This window comes from Sturnus vulgaris, chromosome 2 (assembly GCF_052056855.1).
Source record: "Sturnus vulgaris isolate bStuVul1 chromosome 2, bStuVul1.hap1, whole genome shotgun sequence".
Lineage (NCBI taxonomy): Eukaryota > Metazoa > Chordata > Aves > Passeriformes > Sturnidae > Sturnus > Sturnus vulgaris.
In genome coordinates, this window is record NC_142244.1 from 92,490,813 (window position 1) to 92,512,039 (window position 21,227).

The window sequence follows — 21,227 nt, forward strand, 5'->3', positions numbered from 1 at the left end:
CTGCTGGGCAGAGGCAAGATAAGGAAAACCACCACACCATGCTATCCAGATGATGCTAGGGACAAGGGGTTTCCTTAAGGCCCTTAGCAGCTATATTTACTCTTCCTGCCTAAAACGCAAGGGGAACCTCAGTAAAGCCATGTGAGTGAAAGCTGCCCTCAGGACCCAGAAATTAACCTCTCAAACAAGAATATGGAATCCCAAGAGCTGATGAGTTGGTCACAGAGGGAATGGGGAGGACACAGGAGTCTCTTCACTATGTCTGTTATCATCTCTTAGAAACCAGAGGGGGAAATGCCTACTAAGGCATCTGGTCTTTGCCCTGCTGCAGCAACTTGCCAGCATACCCATCACATTTGTCTAATGTGTTCCACTGTATCGTGTGCCTCCCTCATTTCAGTGAAACTGGCAGTGTATTTATCTTTTACTCACCTTTTGACAGCCTTAGCTGGAGTTGCTGTAAGTTTTTCAAACTCTTCTTTCTCAGAGAATATCACAACATTATCTGTAGAACAGCAATTAGAGAAGTTTAAATTGGCAATAAGTTTCCAAACCAGTGCTTTGTGTCAGGAGTTCTGCTGGCAACCTTACTGACAAAATAAATCTCTCTGCTATATTTTTAACTGCTATCAGAGGATTATGTGACATTCTGGAAGTACAAAAAACTAGTATAGACAATTCTCGAGTAAACTTATGAGTTTACTTATTCCAAAGGACAAACTGTAATTAAGAGAAGAGTATTAAGGATATTTAAGCTCAGTGTTGTCTTGGATAGGAAAAGCAAAACTAAAACCACTGTACCTTGAACTTCTTTCTTCTCTTCTTGTGTGTTAGCCTGAGCTTCGACATTTTTTACTGAGTGGCTCTTGCAACAGGCTAGAATGTAAAAATGCAACACAAATCATTCTCAGAAGCTTTCTAAAAACAGCATTTGCAACCAAAATGTTACCTGCTGAACAATTACCTTGAGCAGATGGCTTTGTTTTTACAATGTAAAACATGATGATGAGGACAATAGCAATAGCCATTATGAAGATAGTAGACATAGCAATTATAAGAGCTGTAGCTAGATGTCCTTGTCCTGAAAGATCTGCTGGAATGAAAAAAATAAATGAAGGATCTCTTAGGATCAGAGAATAGTTAACAGTTTGCAGTCTGCTCTACACATAGTTCACATAATCATTTATTTGATCTGAGTCTTACTTGTTAAGCATTCAAAAACTTAGTGTTAAATCTCAAAGGCAAGTTAATTAAAATTTTCTCCAAATTTTGGTATTTATGCATAAACCAGTTAGTAGTGTTCATTAAGTCTATTTGATGGTATGATCCATCAGATACAAAGATGTGGGAAACCGTGTTTTAATATGGGAAGTTGTACATAAGCAAGAGTAGAAGCTTTTGTAGCACTGCATTCTGGGAATCAGCGTTGACAAGATGAAACCCAGTAAAATACACAAAGGGAATAAAAGCTAAAATGACTGCTGATAACTGTGGCTGCCTCAAAAGTTTTAAGTTAAAAGGAGGACACAATGCACACATAGAATAACAGATGTTTTTCTAACAGATCCTTAAAAAGCAGCATGAATTGAAGGTGAATTTAAAATAAGCTATGTGAAAAGATATTCAGAAAGAAAACTTTGATGCAAAAGGCTAGAATTGAAAAGGCATGAAAGGATGCAGAAAATTATAGATATGCTAAAAGGCATGAAAGCTTTAATTTCTCTGAAAATATGATCCTAACAGTCATATTTTCAGACAATACCAAGAAGAACAGCATTGTCAATACATCATTAACTGCACCTTTCCCATTTTGTCTTCTTAGGTCCAAAAATTTTAAAAGCCTAATGATTGCGCTGGAAAACTGTTTATGTTAGCTCAATAAGAGACTGACCATATTTGTGCATGAAGTTATTTTCACTATTCTAAGCTAAGCTTTGCTGAGGCAGAGTGCTATTTCTGTAAAGCTACAAATTATGAGCTAAATTTATTGCTGGCATCACTAGGTACAGCTCAAATCCTTTTTACATTCCGCTGACAAATGGCAGTGATGATTAACTGGGAAACAGAAATGAATTCTGAATTATTTCTAATAGCAGTTTTAGAAATCTGGAAATAGTGACAATGACACTTTGTTGATGCCCTTTTTAAAACAAAAAGCTGCTAAATTAACCCTCTGAGTGCATTCTTACCTTTGTGAGCATGCTGGTAAGGTGAGAAAGTGCTTGTGCCAGAAGTGCTTGGGAAAATGGCTGAAATGCCAGAGTTAGTGCCTGCACCTGCAATATAAACAAAAATGCCATTAAATTCCATGGTTACTTTGTCCAGTCAAAGGAATACGTTGCCCCAAGGAAAGAGAGCCTTTACATGGCTTGGTTGTATTCCCATTTATTAGCGAAGGTCTTTGAAAGGTCCCTAATCCCGAAATGTGTTACTGGTACACTGAAAGCTGGGTTGCAGACCATGTTTTTGCACACTGTCCAGAGGGAGTGAAAGTCAAACTCCTGAACAGATATGAACTCAGAAGAAAAAGCCAACTGTTGCACACAGATTCCCATGTTACGGATATGTCCTGGAAAGCAGAAAGTTTTTCAGGGTCCAACTGATTGCTCAAATTGCTGAAGTTTACAACCCACTCCAGTATTTGCAACTGCAGACTGAGACTCAGCTGATATATTCATCAAACTAGTGCATCTCACAAGCAACCTTCACTACCAGCATCACTGTAAAGCTCTGGTGGTATGCAAACCCTCCACAGGAAAACGTGGGGAAGGTGACAAATAATGGTGTCGATTGCTTTTCTGTTCCATGGAGCTGTATTGCCATAAAAGGGAATTTTAGAATTTCCTGTAATGTAATTGGGCAGTGTGTTTCATATGATTTCCTGTCAGTCCAAATCTATATCCTGGGGAGAGTGAAAATTCACTGAAATAGTAAATGAAGAAGTTATAGGAAAACTTCATCCTGTCAGAGGGGTGAAGTTGTCCAATAGGGGTTTCCAGGTCTAAATTCTGCAGTCAGATTTAAAGCTAATCTTTCAGGTGTGAAAGATGTCATGCACCACGTTTTCAAAGCATTAAACCAAATCATAAAATAACATTTTGACAATAGCGAACAATAGTGCATATTATTTGGAATAAAGCTGCTTATTGGAATGCTTTTATATAGAAGGGTGTTTGCATGGTATTCCAAAACAGAACAAAAATATTAGGCTTGGGAGTAAACGTTATCTTCCTTCTCAAATGAACTTTAATGCTATTGGTAAGCATGTAATGCAAACAGCTACTATCAACAGACACTGAAAATAATTTTCTGTCTTGGAGGCAGTATGAAATTCCTCCTGCTTTGTATTAGTTATCTGTGGAAAAAGCACAGTGATAATTAAATTCAGCAGACCTAAAGGCAAAAAGCTGTCTCAGTCATCTGGTAAGGTGTGCACAGCACATGGCTCCACAAGCTGGTTTGGCAACTAGAGTTGATGAGAGCTCACTTCTTTTGACCAAGTAAATATTCCAAGAAATCAAATCACCAGGTACACTTGACAAGAAATCAAGTGGTCTGGAATAGTCTGAGAAATGTTCTATGGTTAAGAACAAAGCAATATGCATATTCTTCAAACGAAGAGAAATGGTTTTTTAAAAAGAAAAAAAGTATAATCTAAAATAAAACATGTTTGCATGTTGTGAATGAGAAATGTACACCAAAAGAGGCCAACAAAGCATGAGTTATAGAAGTCTTCAAAAGAAATTTTCTTTAACAATCATAAGGCTTCTTTTCGTTTGTTGGAAGGAAATGGACTAACTCATAATAATTGATATTTTTTTCAGACTGAATAAGGGTTTGCATAAGGTTTTAAATATACTAATTTGTTAATTCAGATGCATTTACTATTTTGAAAATGAAGGCTAGATTACCTAAGTCTTGCCTCTGGTCCTTTCTCTGTGGCAGATGTCCTTCTAAGAATAATTAGTTATGAGCTCCAGAAACTGCAATGCAGTAAGACTATCTAGGGATCTGTAAATGAAGCTGTCATCTGCTTGTAGTGGACATTAAAGACAGGTAATTTGTAAAATATTCAGCAATTCTTCACAAAACTGAAGTGAATCATCCTTGGTCATGACCTCTGTGTTTACTCATTGTGGCTGGACAACAGAGGAAATTTAGCAAATGGCCAGTGCTGTAGCCTGACACTTTCCTTCGTGTTCATGCACAGCCACCAGGCTTACGCCTGTTCTTGCAGCCCCCCTGGCAAAGGTAATTACAGCCAATTGCACGGTCCTTGCAAGCTGCAACAAGTCAACAATAGCTTCTCTGACACTGCCTCTCAGTGAACACAGACAAGCTGTGTTGCTTTGCCTGCCTGGAGTTTAGCTAACAAGCTTCAGCTCATCTCTGCAAGTGAGTTTTAGCAAACTTGCCTCTCTTTTCCTTCACTTGAAGCATGAAGTCACTGAAGTGTTTATGCTTAATAATATTTCAGTCTCTTGGTATTGTTAAGTTTGTGTTCTTCACCCATCTGTGAAAGGAAGCCTTTCAAAGGAGGAAGTCAGGCAGCATTAAGGAGGAAGGTCACCACTCTTCATTCAGCATCATCATCACACTTCACCCAGCTCCACCCCACACCAGGGCAGGGCATGGTGCCCACACCATGCACAGATGTGGGCAGCACACCCCCTGTCCTGTGCACACCAGTGAGAGCCTTCAGCCCCAGAGCCTACGTGCAGAATGTCCTTTGCGTGGGAACGGAGCCACCGCGTTTGTTCTGCAGTGCTGGCATGGCAGAATCAAGGCTGGCACTAGAATGTGGTGGCCTTTTACACATGCCTGGGTGGGAGTTCGTCCTTACACATATTTTAAGTCTATTGTCAGATTTAATAATTTGGCATATCCATTATGAGCCAAGATTTTTCTTCAGATGTGGCTTGGAAGAAAGTGCCAATTCATGCACCTGCACTACAAGAGGAACCAAACTGCCACCTTCTGTGGAATTTCAGTTTATATCCCTTTTGTATGAGCAAAAAGAAACAACTCATAGCTACTGCTTTTTCCCAGTCAGCACCACACCATGACTGCAATGGCAGTTGTTCTTGTGCACATCTAGTTTTGCATCCCAATCACATTATTAATTCTGCTTCTAATATAGATGACACATAATCTATAAAGACTTAGATATAACTCAGGCAGAGACATCTTAAGGTGTTATAGCACACCATATGGAAACAACTCCGTTTTTTAAATAAAGACTGATGGCTGTAATATAGCTGTGCAGAAGAGTGGTTTATGTTCCTAGACACCTGTATGTAATACTGTAGGAATGTGATAAAGAAATTAGGAAAAAAGTTTATCACTGGTGGTTGGTCAACTTTTGTATTATAAATGTTTTTATAAAAAAAAGTTTGGTTTAGTTGTAACTTTCTTGGAGTCTAAATAGAGTTTCAATTTTAAAAATGCTCCATATTTCTTGTTTAAAAGAACAATTGAATCTGTATTCACTTTTGAATGTTTGGGGATTTTAACTCAAAAGATAGCTTTAACTTAAATTACCATGCAGCTGCCTTTTGTTCTTTCAAGAAACAAATACTGGGCAATAAAATACTTTTTTGTTGCTGTTTCAATGAACCTTTCTGTTTGATGTAACAGACTATTCCAGTTGCTCTTGTACCTTGAGACAGAACTTACAATAAGAAGTGACAAACAAAACTACCAGATTTGTGAGAGGAGGAGGGAGAGGGCACAGGGAAAGGAGGTTTTACCACCATGCCCCCTTGCAAGTGTTTGTGAGTGAATAAAATCTGGTGCTGTAGGAGACCATATGTGCCCCTGACATATGTTGCTGTGGCTATCAGCTTACTGGTCCACTCAAAGGACTGCTGCTCACAACTAGCAACAGATTTTTTTTTTTTTTTAGTCTATTTAATACTTAATAATATGTTATAAAAATCCCCAAAGCGTGTACCCAACAGACTATTGGAGTGATCAGAAAATAAAACATATTTAAAAATACTGGGGTCTATATATGTATCTATTTCTTGCTCTTGAGTGCAGCTTGCTTTCTCCTGATGCATCCCTCCTCTCCCAGGCATAGTCCAGCTATGAATGGCACAGATGAGCTGTGAGTGCCATCACTGAGACTCTTTTATGGGCTGAAGTAGGATAAAGCACACATGCAAATAAGTAACTATCAGCATGAAATATGAGATGAAACATAATTATACTGAGTTGAAATTCAATAAAAGTAGACAGTTAAGTTAAAACTGGATTTTAACTAAAAGTAGTCATAAATAAAGACCTAGATATGTAGAAAGCGGGGGTCCGAACTTTTAAATAATGTAAATCTGTATTCAGGTACTTACATGAAAGGTTTGCTTTCAAACTTAGGGAAACAACACTTCAAATGGAATGCCTGTGCACTTGGAAAGTCATGGAAGCTAAAGCAGCTGTCGAAGCCAACTTCCTTTCTGAGGTGCCTACATATGACTTCAGTAACCAAACACAAACCAACTCTGAAAATATCACAAATCACTGATAACAGAACATATCCTAGACAATGGAGGATTGCCTGAGTCATCTTTATTTTACAAAATACTATAAACTACTCTGTATTTTCTGGAGTCACAGGTAGATACTTCAGTTAATGAAGGCAGCTATTACACCAGGAAGAGCATGAAGTAAATTAATTCCTGAGAATTAAACTTCTGAAAATGATGATAGGAAAGTTCCCCTGAATTTTGTTTTCAGTCTGGTCAATCTCTCTGCAAGTAACCACATCACATAAAAGGAATTTTTTTTTAATGTTGTGCTTTCTATAATGTCTATAACTATTTTATTTCTCTCTCTATTTTGCCAGGGCAGGGAAATGATGATGATTATAGGCCACATGGCCTTAGTCTGACAATTTATTTGCATCTGTTGAAGTTTTGTTTAGGACTCACTGGGAGCCATAATAATTGCACAACACTGGGAAGTCACAGACAAACACTCCATTAACTAAGCCTCTGTCCAGGAATTCAGTGTTATCACCCCTTTCTCTGTGCAACATGGAAGGGATAATTGCTATTTAAACTTTGCTATCATGACTTTAAAGCATCATAAGGAAGAGAACAGACCTGCCTGGAGCTGGTCTCCCATTTCCCTGGTGTCCTGGTGGCCAGCCTGCTGGAATGGGTGGCACAAGGCTGCAGCTCTGCAGGTTTTTCAGCTCCTAAGCCCAGTCAGAGCAATCCTGCAGAGACCTGCAGTGTCTCCCACGGGCAGGTGGTGCTCACTGTGGGAGCTGCAGCTCCAGCACCAGTGAAATCTAAAGTCATTGGAGTGGTTTTATTGGGAAGAATTGTGCCAGGACCACATAACCTCCTGAGGGATACCTGAGCTCAGCTTTCCCAGCAGCTGAAGACAGCAAAGCCCACATTTTCTTCTCAGATCCTTGCCCTTGAAGGCTGATGCCTGAAGCTGGCCAATTTTATCCTAAGGTTAGGTTCCTTTCCTAATATGGACAAATCCTTAGGGGAGGAGAATCAGGCCATACCACCAGTGAATAATAAGGTGCAGCCTTCAACATTTCTCCCAGTACACATGTGAAGAGGAAATGGGTGTTCAGAGATCAAACAACTCAAAAAAAAAGAAAAAAAGTTTGTTAGTTCCAGATAACAAGCCTATTCGTTTATAGGCATAATTTGAAACAGAAGGAAAAAAGGTCCTGATCTTGATTATATGACAAAAGCAGAAAACTGGCAAGGAATGGAAATTAGTGATATTACAAAGAATGGAAAGTTAAAATAAAAAGCTCTGAAATAATTATTTTAACTAATACAGTGGTTTTGGCATTAAGCTTGTTTGCATTAAGCCCTTCAGTTAAGGAGGCTGAGTTCTGAGTCTTCAGTACAAGGGTTTGGATGTGCCCTGGTGATTATTGTCACACGAAACCATTAATAGTTAGTCAACTGTTCCATCTCATCTGTTTAGTTATTTTGAAGTTCTAATGACACAATAATAAAAATTATCTTTTCTATTTCTAGATGTCATTTGCTCTCCGGTATTTAAAAAATAGCCTGACCACATATATTTTCCTTTATTGATATTTTTCTTGGTTTTTTTTTTTTTTATTTTCTCAAGCTATCATTGGTAGGTGTGAGACATAAAAACTTACACAGGTTAGTTATTGTATTTGTTTTCATATATAAATCCAGCAAAAAAGGTGAAATAAAATGGAGTATTTTATACACATAAACACTTATTAATATATACAGTAGATTAAAAAGAAAACCCTCAATCAGTTGCTGAAGTTCTCTAGACCAATAATCTGTGAGTGGAAAAAGATTTGCATGTTTGATGTAACTGTGTAAATTCAAATTCAAAGTAGGTGTTCCTAAAGTTATTGTAGCAGGGCTTGATTTTGTTTTCCTCCAACAAATTTGAGTTGGAGAGGCAAATATCAAAGTTTGTAGAGAGAGTTAATATACATAAACTAACGGAGTTTCAGCTGCTAAAAGACAAAATCTCTTCCAGCAGTAACTGTACCTCTCTGCCAGAGAAACTCCATATATGGCTAAATCTTCTGTCTTTTGCATATATTTTTACACTGGATAAAAGAAAAAGGAAACAACAAAAACACCCAACATAGTCAGAGGCCTGAAGTGACTCCAGTTCCAGAGGTGTTGATGGAAAATCCAGCACCATTAACTGTGGGAAGCCACATCTTAAAGTGGTTTGGTGTTCATGATCTTAGTGGTTTGATTTACATGGAAAACCTGCCTCCCCTCTCTTTTGCAGTGCTGTTGTTTATCACAGAGGTATCAGATCCCCATTTAGTGCCAGCAAGGGGCACTGATGGCTCATGATCTGCCTCAAGCACAGCTGAAGTTCTCACACCTTTGGCATTTCACGTTGTGCTCCTCTGTGCTCAGCACAGGAGCTCCTGCACAGGAGACAAGACTGGAGGGAGCTGCATGTTGAGCGGCCAGAAATCTTACACAGCTGTTTCACAGGGCACAGGATGGGGCAAACTGTAGTCTTTATGGTGATGTTCCCCTTTTCCACAGTAAGAAAAAGCTTTCCTGCTGCACAACACACATTATTATTCTCATATATGCACAGCCCTTTCCCCCTGTGTGCCCTCTGCCCACAAGCTGCCACCGAAGCCTGTTATTCCTCCCAGGCTGCAGAATTGTTGCTCCCATCCTTCAGACCAGTGATATTTTCAACACCATAAACTGTTGACATTTTTGCCTCAATTAAACCTCTGGCCTCTGTGAATCATCTCCCTTTCCTCCCCCTCTTTTCCATGTTATTTTGTGCTATTTATGTCTCAAGTCCTTTGAGAGGGCTAAAAAGCCCAACAAGGTGACACAGGCCCATCAAGGAATTTCTTTCTCACTTCCAGTCCTTTTTACATTAATATTTCCAGATGCTGGGGCATGGGGTGTTCATCTTGTGTCCTTGGCCATTTCAAGTTTTATTGACTGCATATGAGCTGAAAGATATTTTCTTACCCTTTGATCAAACCCAAATACTTTTCTGCCAGATGAAATGTGTCATCAGACAAATTCCCTGAGCAAGTTTCCATGCAAGGGCACATACCCCTGGACTTGGCCATCTGTAACACACAGTCCAGGCACCTCCCCAGCAAGGAATGTTTGCAGCTAAGGGGAGCACCACTGTTCTTCCATCCTGTCTCAGCCCTAGTGAAGGCCTGAAGCAGGATTTATCCGACCTCATTTTTCTGTATAGAGTTGTGAACTCAGAGCTTGTCACCCCGAGCTTCCTATTTTTAAGTAATTTGCCATTCTCATTTTCTTGTGACCTGCTGGGTCACCTTTTTCCAGTGGTGCATGGGAGAGTTTGAAGAATAGGAGCTCTGGGGGAGAGGCAACACTGCTGTAGGGTGGGGTTTAGGCTCCTGACTGCTGCTCATTGCTATTCTGAAGTCTCAGCAAAGGAGCAGAAGACTCCTGGGGCCACTTGGAGTTTTCATACTGGGTTCTCCATGCTGACAGACAGTTAATAAGCAGAGGTTGTTCTGCACAAAGGAACCATTCCTACCAAAATGCTGGTACTGTCCTTCATGTGACAGAAACCTTGTCCTCTTGTTAAGGTTATGTGCTTGGAGTGCAGCACTTAGATGAGTTTGGAATTAGAAAACCTCAAAAAATTCCACAGTTGCACAACACTAACATGTCACCTCTTCTTTGCACTGACTGGTATAATCTGATGACAATGAAATGTGTGAAAAAAATCATCTGCTAATACCAGATTTTACACTGCCTTCCACAGCAACAGGGAGCATTCCAAGTGGTTCCTGTAGCAAGGCTGATTTTACAACTGGAGTACAAATTAATGCCTATGAATTGGGGTACCTCAATTCCAAATGGGGTCCAGAGATTTAGATATCACAAACCAAATTACCTGAGCTTATTGGATAGAGGGACTTGGATTTTGAGACACTTTCTTGCTTTTTGAACACTTGTAATCAAATAGTTGGCTTCATGGACTTGATTAAAATGGAAAGATTTAGTCCTTCTAGTACTAATGTTTTCCTTTATCTTAGTACCCAATCAACTTGTTGGTTTATGCACCTGCCTAAATTCCTCACAAAGATAATATATATTTATTCTTGTGTTTATCAAGCTAAAAATTGCATGTAGTTGATCAGTTGTGCTGATCATACTTTCCTTATAGAAACACCTGTTTATAGAATATAATTTATATTATAATATAATATTATAATTTATATATTTATAGAAATTACCTGTTGTATCTGCCAGATATCCTACAAAAGATCTGGTAGTTTCTTTCCAAATCAGTGAAGTTATACCATGTCTGATTCTCTAACAACCTGTTTCAGCATGTGTTTGAGACAGACCATCAGAGCTGAGGAAGGGATTAATTTCCAGCTCTGGGTTAGCAGCATGCATGGTTCTATTCCCGCCAATGGGGCAGCCAGGTGCATCTGCATTATCCCCTCATGGCCCACAATGACTTTTTGTGCTGAGTGTGGCTGGGGTACAGTTAATTTTACTAATAGCAGCTAGTATGGGGCTGAGGTTTGGATTTATGACCAAAAACGTGTTGATAATTCAGAGATATTTTCAATATTACTGAGCAGTGCTTACACAGCACCTTTGTGCTTCTCAACCCACCCACCACGGAGGGGGCAGGGGAGCTGGGAGGGGACACAGCCAAGACAGCTGATCCCAAGTGACCAGAGGGATATCCCACACCATGCTCAGCACATAAAGCTGGGGAAAAAGGAGGAGGTGGAGCACATTCAGAGTGATGGTGTTTGTGTTCCCAAGTCATCATTATATGTGATGTAGCTCAGCTTTCCTCCAATGGCTGCATACCAAACTGCCCATGGGAAGTGGGGAATGGATTCCTTGTTCTGCATTGCTAGATGTGTGTAGCTTTTCCTTTACCTATTTAACTGTCTTTGTCTCAATCATCGAGTTGTCTCACTTTTACCCTTCTGGCTCTCTTCCCTGTGATGGGGGAATAAGTGACTGACTCCCTGGGGCAGGACTGTCAGCTGGGGTAAAACCATGACATTCCTACCCTTGTGTTTTCACTTACCTCTGCACCTTCTTCCTGTATTTCACATTTGGGTCCTCCCTAGCACCCTTCCATCACCTCCTAAACAGATTTTATCTCACCAAAACCACGTTCACCCTGCCCTTCACCCACTCCCACTGTCTCAGGCAGAAGGGCAATCTCAGGGCTGGGTGGGTTTCTGCAGCCACATGGGATGAGCAGCTGTACAAGAGAGCAGCCACTTGGCATGCAGACAGCTCAGGGAGATGCCTCCTTCTGGGCTGCTGCTGCTCACCAGGAGCTCTGTGAGGTGTGATCATCCCCTGGCTCTTCTGAGCTCTCAGACTGTAGGAAAGGTGGTAGATGTTCATGTCCTATCCTCCTTTAAAGACTGCCAGAGCACCAGTGATACACAGTTCTGCATCATCTGAATGAAGCAATTGGTATTTATGTATGTAAATAAATGCTCTGGGACTTTCAACCCCTGCTTTCAAATCAAGGAGACAAAAATATTGCAATTCCTTTTCATGACAAAGATTTCTAAAAGAAGAGAACATAGACAGGATTTTGGTTTCAGAGGCATCAGGTTTTGCTGGGGAACTGCTAATTTTTTTGTTTGTTTGGGTTTTTGTTGTTGTTGTTATTTTGTTTAAAAGCTTTTTGCCCTGATCTCCCGACTCTCTGAGGGGGTGTCAAAGTAATTTGGTCATTCAGAGAGAGCCTCAGTTTTCCTTTTCCTCACTTTCTTTTCCCCCTAAAGGAGACAGCAGTTCTGGGGGTTGGTGTGAGCTGTCCCTCCTCCCCATGGCATGAGTACCTCTACACACACATTCCTACATGATTTCTTCAATTAGCAAAATACAGACCCTTTTGTCAATGTAATCTACAGAACTAATTCTCTGATCAGTGCTGACCACCAGACGTCAGTGTCAACCCTTGAATCACTTTGCAGCAAAAGGATATGAAAAGGTGTGATGCCCTTTTACTCCTACAAATTACAAATCTACAAATTGTCCCATGTTTTCTTCACAGGTGAACGGAAACTCAGTTTAAAAAATACACAGACATGGGATTTCTTGGATCTATAGGTTAAGTAACCCTAATAGGTTCTGCATGGGATATCTTAACATATGAAAATGGAGGAAAAATGAGCAATAGTAGATCCTAAAATCAAAGATTCTGATTTTTCCTCAAATGATAAGCATTCCTTTTGTTGGCAAGGCTAGTTGGAAGCAGAAATTGCTTAACTGAAGCTGGGTTTATTGTTTGAACATAATTATCATCACTATAAGATTTCACATTGAGCTTCCAGATGATTTTAATGATGAAATTTTCCAGATGAAATGCACAGAAACATCAGAACACTTACATTCCTTGGTGTTGGGAGGCGCCAGCAAGCACGAGTAGCAAACCATCCCGTAGATGTTCCGAGGTCTGTTTTCCAGCATGTAGTAACTGCAGTGAAGGGCAAGAAGAGGCAAAACAGTGAAAATTAATATGATATGACTGAACATGGTTCAGCAGCAACCAATTATATGGAGATAAAATCATTTTTAAAAACTTTTATAAGAAATTTGAGGCAAAGATTATTCTTTCTTTTTTTCTTTTTTCAAATTGCCTGAATAGACTGTGTTTCTCTTGTTGCTTTCCTCCTAAAATGTAATTAATCAAACATCTAGACATGACAAGAAGTGGTAACATTGCCTAAAACAACATTAGTCTCCCTGCTGAGTTCAAGCTGCAGTTTACAGCATGCCCTGAAATAAGAGTTTTCAAAATAAGAGAATACACTTTTTTAAGCAGTAATCTTTCAAGCAAGACCACCAGTTGGATATGGTCGGCTAATTTTACTCACAAACACCCTAAGAATAATTTCTGTAATCTTAGAACCAAATCTGAGCCAGATCATAATAAAAAATACAGGAAAAAAACACCCTCACATGCCAAGGCAGATTAGGTTTTACAGGTTTGTTTTGTTTTTTTTTTTAATTTCCTTGCTGTATTGTTTATAAATTAGTCCTTGATAGTGGAATTACAGTGTGAAGGAAAGGTTTCCATAATTTGAATTTCTGGGCTGCTAATAAAGTTAGTGTTGAAATAACGTAATTGGCTACTCAGGAGTTGGATCCACATGCACCCTAATGAGTAATTACATCAGAATCATATATATGTTGATGTAACATCATAGTGTTGATGTTATGGATATGTCTTTACAAATCACTTGTAAATCACTACATATTTTAATGAAGAGATGAATAAATTCATAATCTATTTTGTGTAGACAGGAACTCAACATTACAAACATTTTATGCAACTGGGGATCTATTTTCTGCTCTTATGTACCTGCCTATGCATGTGAAGTGTGTTTTTTTTCTGGAAAATGTATGCATTGTTAAGAAATCACTGATGAAACAGTCCATCAAAATCAGTTGGTGTATTAATGAATGACAAATAAGAGATCTAGGTCCAGGAAATGGAATACACAGAGATGCAAAGGGGAGACAGGGACTGGAGGAAACTCAGAGAGCAGGGGAACTACACGTTTTCTCATTTCTTTCTTACTGGTTTTAAAAAATTCACCTTCACTTCTTCTTTCAAATATCTCCTGTGCCCCATTGTGTCACTCTACCATTCTCTCAGGAGCAAAATTTCATCTTTTGTTTCTTATGGGGGCCTACATAATTTTAGGTTGCAAAGCAGTTAATAAATACACAGGAAAAGGCTGCCAAACCACAAAACAAAAGAGTGGAAGCCCAAAGATACATATAAATCTATGAAGAAAAATACAGGACAGTTAGGATCCACAGTCTAATAGCTGTGCTGGTTTAGGAAAGACAAACAATCCTTCTGCCACTTAATTAAGTAAAGCTGGTGGAATAATTCTTGGTTTTCACCACAATGCAGAATGGTGGAGGACATTAAAGAAAACTGAAGAGGATGCTCATGGCAGGCAACCTTTCACTCACGTGAGTAGGAAACTGCATTTGCAAACATTAGTGACTCGCCCACACGAAGTAGTGGCAGCAGATTTGTGTTTCTGGTTACTTTCCAATGTACCAGATACAAAAAGTAATGTTGGAAATATGTGATAGTTTTATATCACCAACTACGAGAAGTGACCCACTAAAGACAAAACGAATTTTTACAGTATTACTCTTCCACTATGATATTTATCCTTTCTTTCCTTGGTACCTGCCAGGCTCAGGTTTGGAGGGGCTACAGGCAAAATCCAAGAATAGAGGCTAGAGTGAAAAATTGACTTGTTTTCCTGTTTAACACCACAGTGGCTTATCTTGGGCTAACCTTGGTGGTGTCATTCCAGACTCAGGGACTTGGACCTGGATTTAGGTCTGCCCTTTCACAGGAAGAGGGAGCCTGGACCGGGGCAGGAGGTGGAGAGGGATGGGTGCTGTTCTCAGCAGGGCACAGTCTGCAGAGAGAAAAGGAGGACTACCCTTGGTAGAGGGGTCTGCTGATTTATCCAGAACAGCAAGGATGGGACTTGGTTTCATTAGAAATTCACTGGCTAAACCTTTTCATGCAAAAAACAGAGGAACATTCACTCCTTCTCTTAAAACCTCTCAGAGAACTGATCCTGCATCTGCTGTAGCCAGGGACAAACACATGAAATGGGGAAGTGTCAGTAGCAGAGGCATCTCAACTGCATTTAAAAAGAAAATGATCCCATTGCAGTTCTATCTTGTGAGGGGACTAGAGACTTATCCCAAGCTGAAAATAGGTGCTGGGAGAGCATAAGGGTTATGTATTATTTATACTTGACCTGTTCTTATTCCCTGTGGCCACTACTGAATGAAGACAGACGACCAGGCTAGAGGGACCCTTGCTCTGACCTGCCATTGCTGCTTGTAGTTGGCTGTGATCTCAGTCACACTCCAGGAACACCTAATGGATCACCCCATGGAGGGAAATACTCTGAGTCACACCTAATTTCCACGTTCTTAACCTGTCCTCTTTGGCATGATGGGAGAGCTTCTGGGCAGGGAGCAGAGGACAAAGCCTGCAGTGTCCCAGGAGGCTCGGTCCAGGTACCTCTAGAGTTCACTTGCAACTGGAATTTGGTTTTGAGGATCACAGCTTTGGAACTAAGCCTTTAAAATCTTCCTTGTCTTTCACACTTCTTGTGAGCCTGACAGTGTTATTTTTATTTTCTATGAGAGGGAGCACAAAGAAGTAGTGGATGACCTCTCCTACCAAAGGTCTCCTTCTTCCCTAAAATTGGTCATCAGTAATAGTGAAAAAAAGAAAATAAAAGGAAAAATATATAATTACCCAGTATTTATTTTAAGATAAAGTACAGAGGATGGCTCTTGCAACCATTGGAAAAGGTTGCCAGTTCAGTGATATTTTGTCTGAAAAATTTCATACAGAATGTGCCATATGCTCATCTTTTCCTCAGACTTCTTTACTGAGCTGTTGAAAAATAGCAAAGGGATGAGATGTCCTAAGTGCAATGTGGGCTGTTATCTTGGGCAGTGTGTTATGGAAGCAGTGCTCTGAAAATGGAAACCTTGCTTTTATCCCTCACATTCACTCAGGAGCTCTCTGAGGTTTACTGCCCACGCAAGGGAGCACCCTGCCAGATGCCACTCACCCTGGCACCTGGCTGTCCTGTGGCACAGGGGACAATAAGGACAATCAACTACACACCAGCTCTCTGCTCTGACACACACACTCTGCATTTCCCCCACCAGCACACAGGAGCAGACTCTGAGGACTCTAAGTAGCATGAGGAGACAGGGCAGCTTCAGAGCTTGTTTTAGCTCATATTTAGTTTATCTTGAGAATTCCATCTATTCAAGCTCGGGCTGAGAGGGTGTTTCTCCTTAACTGCTGGCTTTGCCAAACAATCCCAGGACCTGAGCATAGCAGGAGGGGCGGCACACAGCCAGATTCTGGCAGACCAGTTTCTGCTACAGGCTACACCTGTGCAAACACGATGTTTTGAGATTTCTCCCCAAGCACCAGCTGTGCAAGCTGATTATTTTCAGCCAGCACCCTGCTCCCACCTGGGTGACCTCATTAGTCCTGACAAAAATTGCAAAACAGCAACTGTGACCACTATTTAAGTTTCTTGCTCTTTATGATGTATGAGGGGGAGTCAAGAGGGAGCTTTTTTCAAGTCACATCATCAGTCTGTTTGGCTGGCAGCTAGACAAGTCCTTCATTTTATTTGTAAACTGTGAATATTTCACACAGACTTACTGATAAAATAAACCTGGAGGCTTGCAGGGCCTCTTTAAGAGGGCTTCCTGTGCTATAGGGAGTGTGGGTTATACAGCATCTGCAAACTGCACAAAAGCCAAATGTCAGTAGGAATTATTCTCTAAGCCAAAGAGATATAGTGGCAGAAACTGAAAAGGTATGTAAGGTGAGGTTGTATTTTAGAGTATTTACTCATCCTACAAAAAAAGTCAAGAGTGCAAATATACACTTGGGTTTGCAGACTTTCAGATGCAATATTGTCAACGGTATACATATCCAGTGTAGCAATTTCTTTCTCACCATTATTATCAGAATTATACAGAGTGTAAGAGACCATTATAAAGATGGACTTAATCAACAGCACCTGTTTTAAGCCCCTTCAGCCAGCCCTGAAACTTGTTTTGGCTCTGAACAACACTTCACACACTACATTAACAGCTCCTTAGACTCCATTCTGTTGTGTAGAAAGGACCCGAGAGACTAAAATGCCTTGGTAAATCTCACTGAACAGCTATGTTAGCTAATCCTGTCAACTACTGACAAATGTGCCAGCTGTTCACATCTGGAGAGGAGATGTTTTATGCTCCTAAATATACTGTAGTGCCAGCATAGATCCTACAGGGTATTTAAGGTGCTGTCATGCAGCTCATATGTAGGAGGCAGGACTTGGAGGGTGACCCTCTGAAGCTACAGCTGGAGGCCAAGCTGGATTTCTTAGAGCATTTAAAACGGCACTGCACACCTTTCCATTTCTAGTAAGAGAAAATTTTTCTAGTTGCTCCAAACAGATATTTCTTCATGAGATTTCAGTAAGATTAAAAACATCTTCTTTAGAGTCCCTTCCAGGCCTAACTATTTTATGAATCTGTGTTTATTAAACTCACCAATGCTTTTGAAACATTTAAATACATTGTTTTAGCAGAGATGAAAAAGCATAATTTGCCAGTATTGTACATACAGTCAGCTTTGACATGGAGAGGCTGTCAGAGATTTTGACGTTAGAAAAGCACTTCCCAGTGCCTTGGGTTGAGCAAAGGTCTGTGGATAAGTCCTTACCCTGGGAGACAGGGACCACACTCTGCATCATTCTCCTGATCCCCAGGTGTCATGACTGTGGCTCGAAAAAAGCCCTCGCAGTCCTTGTGCCGTCGGCATATCTGGTAACCTCCTTTGGAAAACTTCTCTGAAGGGCAGGGGACGCAGCCATAGTCCTCATCTTTGGTGCCATATCCACATGTCTGCAACAAAACCAAAACAGCCACTCAAAAGCAGTCCTGTGCTGCACACCAGCTTCTAGCAAAAGAGAATGTTCACAGCCTGCCTGCCCCATTGGTTTGCAGCACAAAGGGAGAGGAATAATTCCTTTGGCCTGTTAGTGTCTCTCCTAAAAAGACCATGCAGGGATATAAGGATGCAGCACACTCTGTGCTGGAGAGGGAGAAAGGGGAACTGGAGCAACATACTGCTGGTAACTGGCCCCCCATACTACTTCTGTCATAGTCCAGCAAATTGTGAAAGTGAATTTCAGCTGCTGCTTGGATAGAAAGCGAACTAAAAATGGAAGAGTAGAGAAAACTACAGGAGAAATACAGCTGCAGCAGGGCTCTCAGCAGTTTCAGGCTAGGAGACCCTACAGGGAACAGCCCAAAAGGCAATGTTTGGATGAGATTTTGTAACCTCTGAACTCACATGTCCCAGCTGAACATGACATTTAGATTAAATAAAACCAAACCCAACTGGTTATTATTCAAACATTCTTGTTTGGGACTACCTATTGTATGAAATGCTTGCAATAGGATGTTTATCCCATTAAAACCAAACAGGATTTCAGTAATTTATCTTTTTAATAAGCAACAATTATCTGCTGTAAATCAAATGGTTACCTAGGAACCGTAATTTAAAATATTGCAGAAACATCCACGTTCCTCTAATGCCAAAAGATCTTAGCGGGAGAGCAAAATTAACTTTTTAAATTTTGTGTGTGTTTAATTTTGTGTGTCAGTGTGAGGGGCCAGCAGGCAGACCAGACTGACCTGTTTGTCACTCCGTGTTGGAATGTCAGCATCACACATAACTACTGAGATGAGAACAGACTGGCAGGGGCTGTGTATGGAACCGCTACCTTTTAATTTTTACAGTATCCCTTTTAACAGGATTGCTGGTGTGCATGCAGGATGCCACGCTCCCACGGCACACTTGGAGGTGTGAGTGCTCCTGCTTAGACATCCATAGCCTTCCCCATTTCCTTTCATACCCATTACTGCCATATAACAAACCATTTGGGTTTTTTGCATTTGGTGCTTGATATGTTCCCCCCAGCAGCAGAAGAAGCAGAAATTACCATGTAAGGTTCTTCACCCGGCTCACACTTGGGGCAGTCGTGGCACATGCCCGTGGTCTGGTTGTAGTATTCATTCTCACCGCAGTTGGAGTATTCGGCACTGGCAGAGTACACCAGGGAAACCTGTCACCAGAGAGCATTCCAGAGTCTGTCACTTCCCTTGCCATCGTCCTCCATGCCTCACCCCTCCCCTTGCACAGCCACTGTGGCTCAACAGGCAGCAGGGCCATCACTGCAGGTGAAACACCTCTAAAGCTCAAAAGCAGAAGTGGCATCACAGTATCTCCAGGTTGGAAGAAAACTCCATGATCATGAAGTCCAACCTACACCCCAACACCTCAACTAAACCATGGCACCTAGTGCCACATCCAGTCTTTTTTTAAATACATCCAGGGATGGTGACTCTGCCACCTTCCCAGGCAAAGCATTCCAATATTTTATTATTCTTTCCATAAAAAATTTTTCCTAATACCCAATAACCTATATCTCCCTTGGCACAGCTTAAGACTGTGTCCTCTGGTTCTGTTGTGCTGCCTGGTGAAAGAGACCAACCCCATCTGACTACAGCCACCTTTCAAGGAGTTGTAGAGAGTGAGGAGGTCACCTCTGAATCTCCTTTTCTCCAGGATAAACCCCCTCAGCCATTCCTCTAGGACACTAGATGACACTATTTAAATGGAAGCAGATGCAGGTTTCAGCAACCTGGTGCTTCCAAGAGTTTCTCAGAGACTGACATTCATGCTTGTTGGCACTGCCACTCCTTAAAACACTGGAGGCCACAGTTCCTGACCTGTTAACTCACATGCTCTCCCACACAGGCAAATGCCTGAGTTCACACCCTCATCACTCCCAGCTCTAATGAGCCTTCATAAATGTGACTGCAAGGGACAACTATAACAACCAGAGATAATGCACTGCCTTGGGCCTCAACCACAATAGGGCTGTGCTTCATGTGACACCCAGGCTGCACTGCTTTTCCAGCACCTTCTGTCTCTGCTCCATCCTGGGTCCTTCTCCTTCCCACTCCTCCCTAGCAGACACAGTTTAAACAGCACGTTCTCAGCTGGAATGAAAATGATCACTGCATTGAGGTTCAGTCCCCAGGTCAAATGTGGGTCTGCCACAATTCACAGGTGGTTATGAATAACCCAAGCAGAACCCTGTTACCTTTGCACACTAGAGAGACGTACACACAGAAGTACCTACCATCAGGAAAGGGAACACGTGAGTCCATTTACGTTCACCCAGGTGAGCCATGCTCTCTTGATATTTCACCTGAAAAGATAGAATTGGTGATTGTTTATGAACAGGAGTAAATATTTGTGTGTGTTGCCAAAATAAGAACAGAAGGGCTCATAAGCAGAACAAAGGTTACATGGGAGCAATGCCCAGAGGTCTAAACAGAGAGGGGGGAGATGTGCACGTGCAGCTGTGCACACACAGACACCACACACCCTTCCTGCACATCCCTTTCCTCTCTTTGAGAAGATAATGGCAGGTGGGAATCCAATCTTCCTATATTTACAAAAATCTGTGAAAGATGAAGAACCAAGTCTGAATTCTGGCACCTCTTGGCTTGCTGAAGAATCCTCCCATGGAGGAGTGGAGGGAGGTTTGACCACTAAATGAGGGAGGGCTGGGGATCAGTAGCCTGGTTTGTGTCCACACTAATTAGTGTTTGACCACACTACATCAGGTTTGTCTGGGAAAGATCCGTCAGGAGCAGCCAAAGCAGAGCCAGGGAGTGAACCAATGGCAAGCAGTCAGAACACCAGGGCTGCATTTTCCTTGCTGGCTCCTGTGGATGCACTGAGAAAGCTCCAGAGCTGCTTTCCCTTCTTTAGGAAGCATCAGCTGCTTTTTGTTCTTGATAAGCAAACTGCAGATTTAAGAAGTTAAACTCAAGGCAGGAGCCAAACCTTATATCCGAAAAGCTATTAAAACAGTTGGCAAAAAGAAAGGCTGAAATCGATGTTACAAACACAATTTCTTTAGTTTCTTAAAATGATTACTTTTGAATAAAACTAATGTTCCATATTCAAGTACTGGATTTTTTTTCTAAGGTGAAAAGAGAAAGGAAAAGGAGGCTAAAAAATATTTTTTTTTCAGCTTGATACAACCTATTTAATTATATTGTTACAGC

General features: G+C 41.0%; 1 protein-coding gene across 1 annotated transcript in view; it reads right to left on the reverse strand.

Annotated features, from left to right (window-relative positions):
* Positions 1–21,227, reverse strand: part of EDAR (ectodysplasin A receptor) — a 62,482-nt gene that overhangs the window by 7,191 nt on the left and 34,064 nt on the right. The window contains exons 2-9 of the mRNA XM_014885079.2: positions 20,291–20,359; positions 19,085–19,207; positions 17,800–17,981; positions 12,890–12,975; positions 2,190–2,276; positions 965–1,093; positions 802–876; positions 433–505 (exon numbers count right to left, since the gene is read on the reverse strand). Of these exons, the coding sequence (XP_014740565.1) occupies positions 433–505; positions 802–876; positions 965–1,093; positions 2,190–2,276; positions 12,890–12,975; positions 17,800–17,981; positions 19,085–19,207; positions 20,291–20,359 (824 nt within the window). The remainder of the gene's footprint in view (positions 1–432; positions 506–801; positions 877–964; positions 1,094–2,189; positions 2,277–12,889; positions 12,976–17,799; positions 17,982–19,084; positions 19,208–20,290; positions 20,360–21,227) is intronic.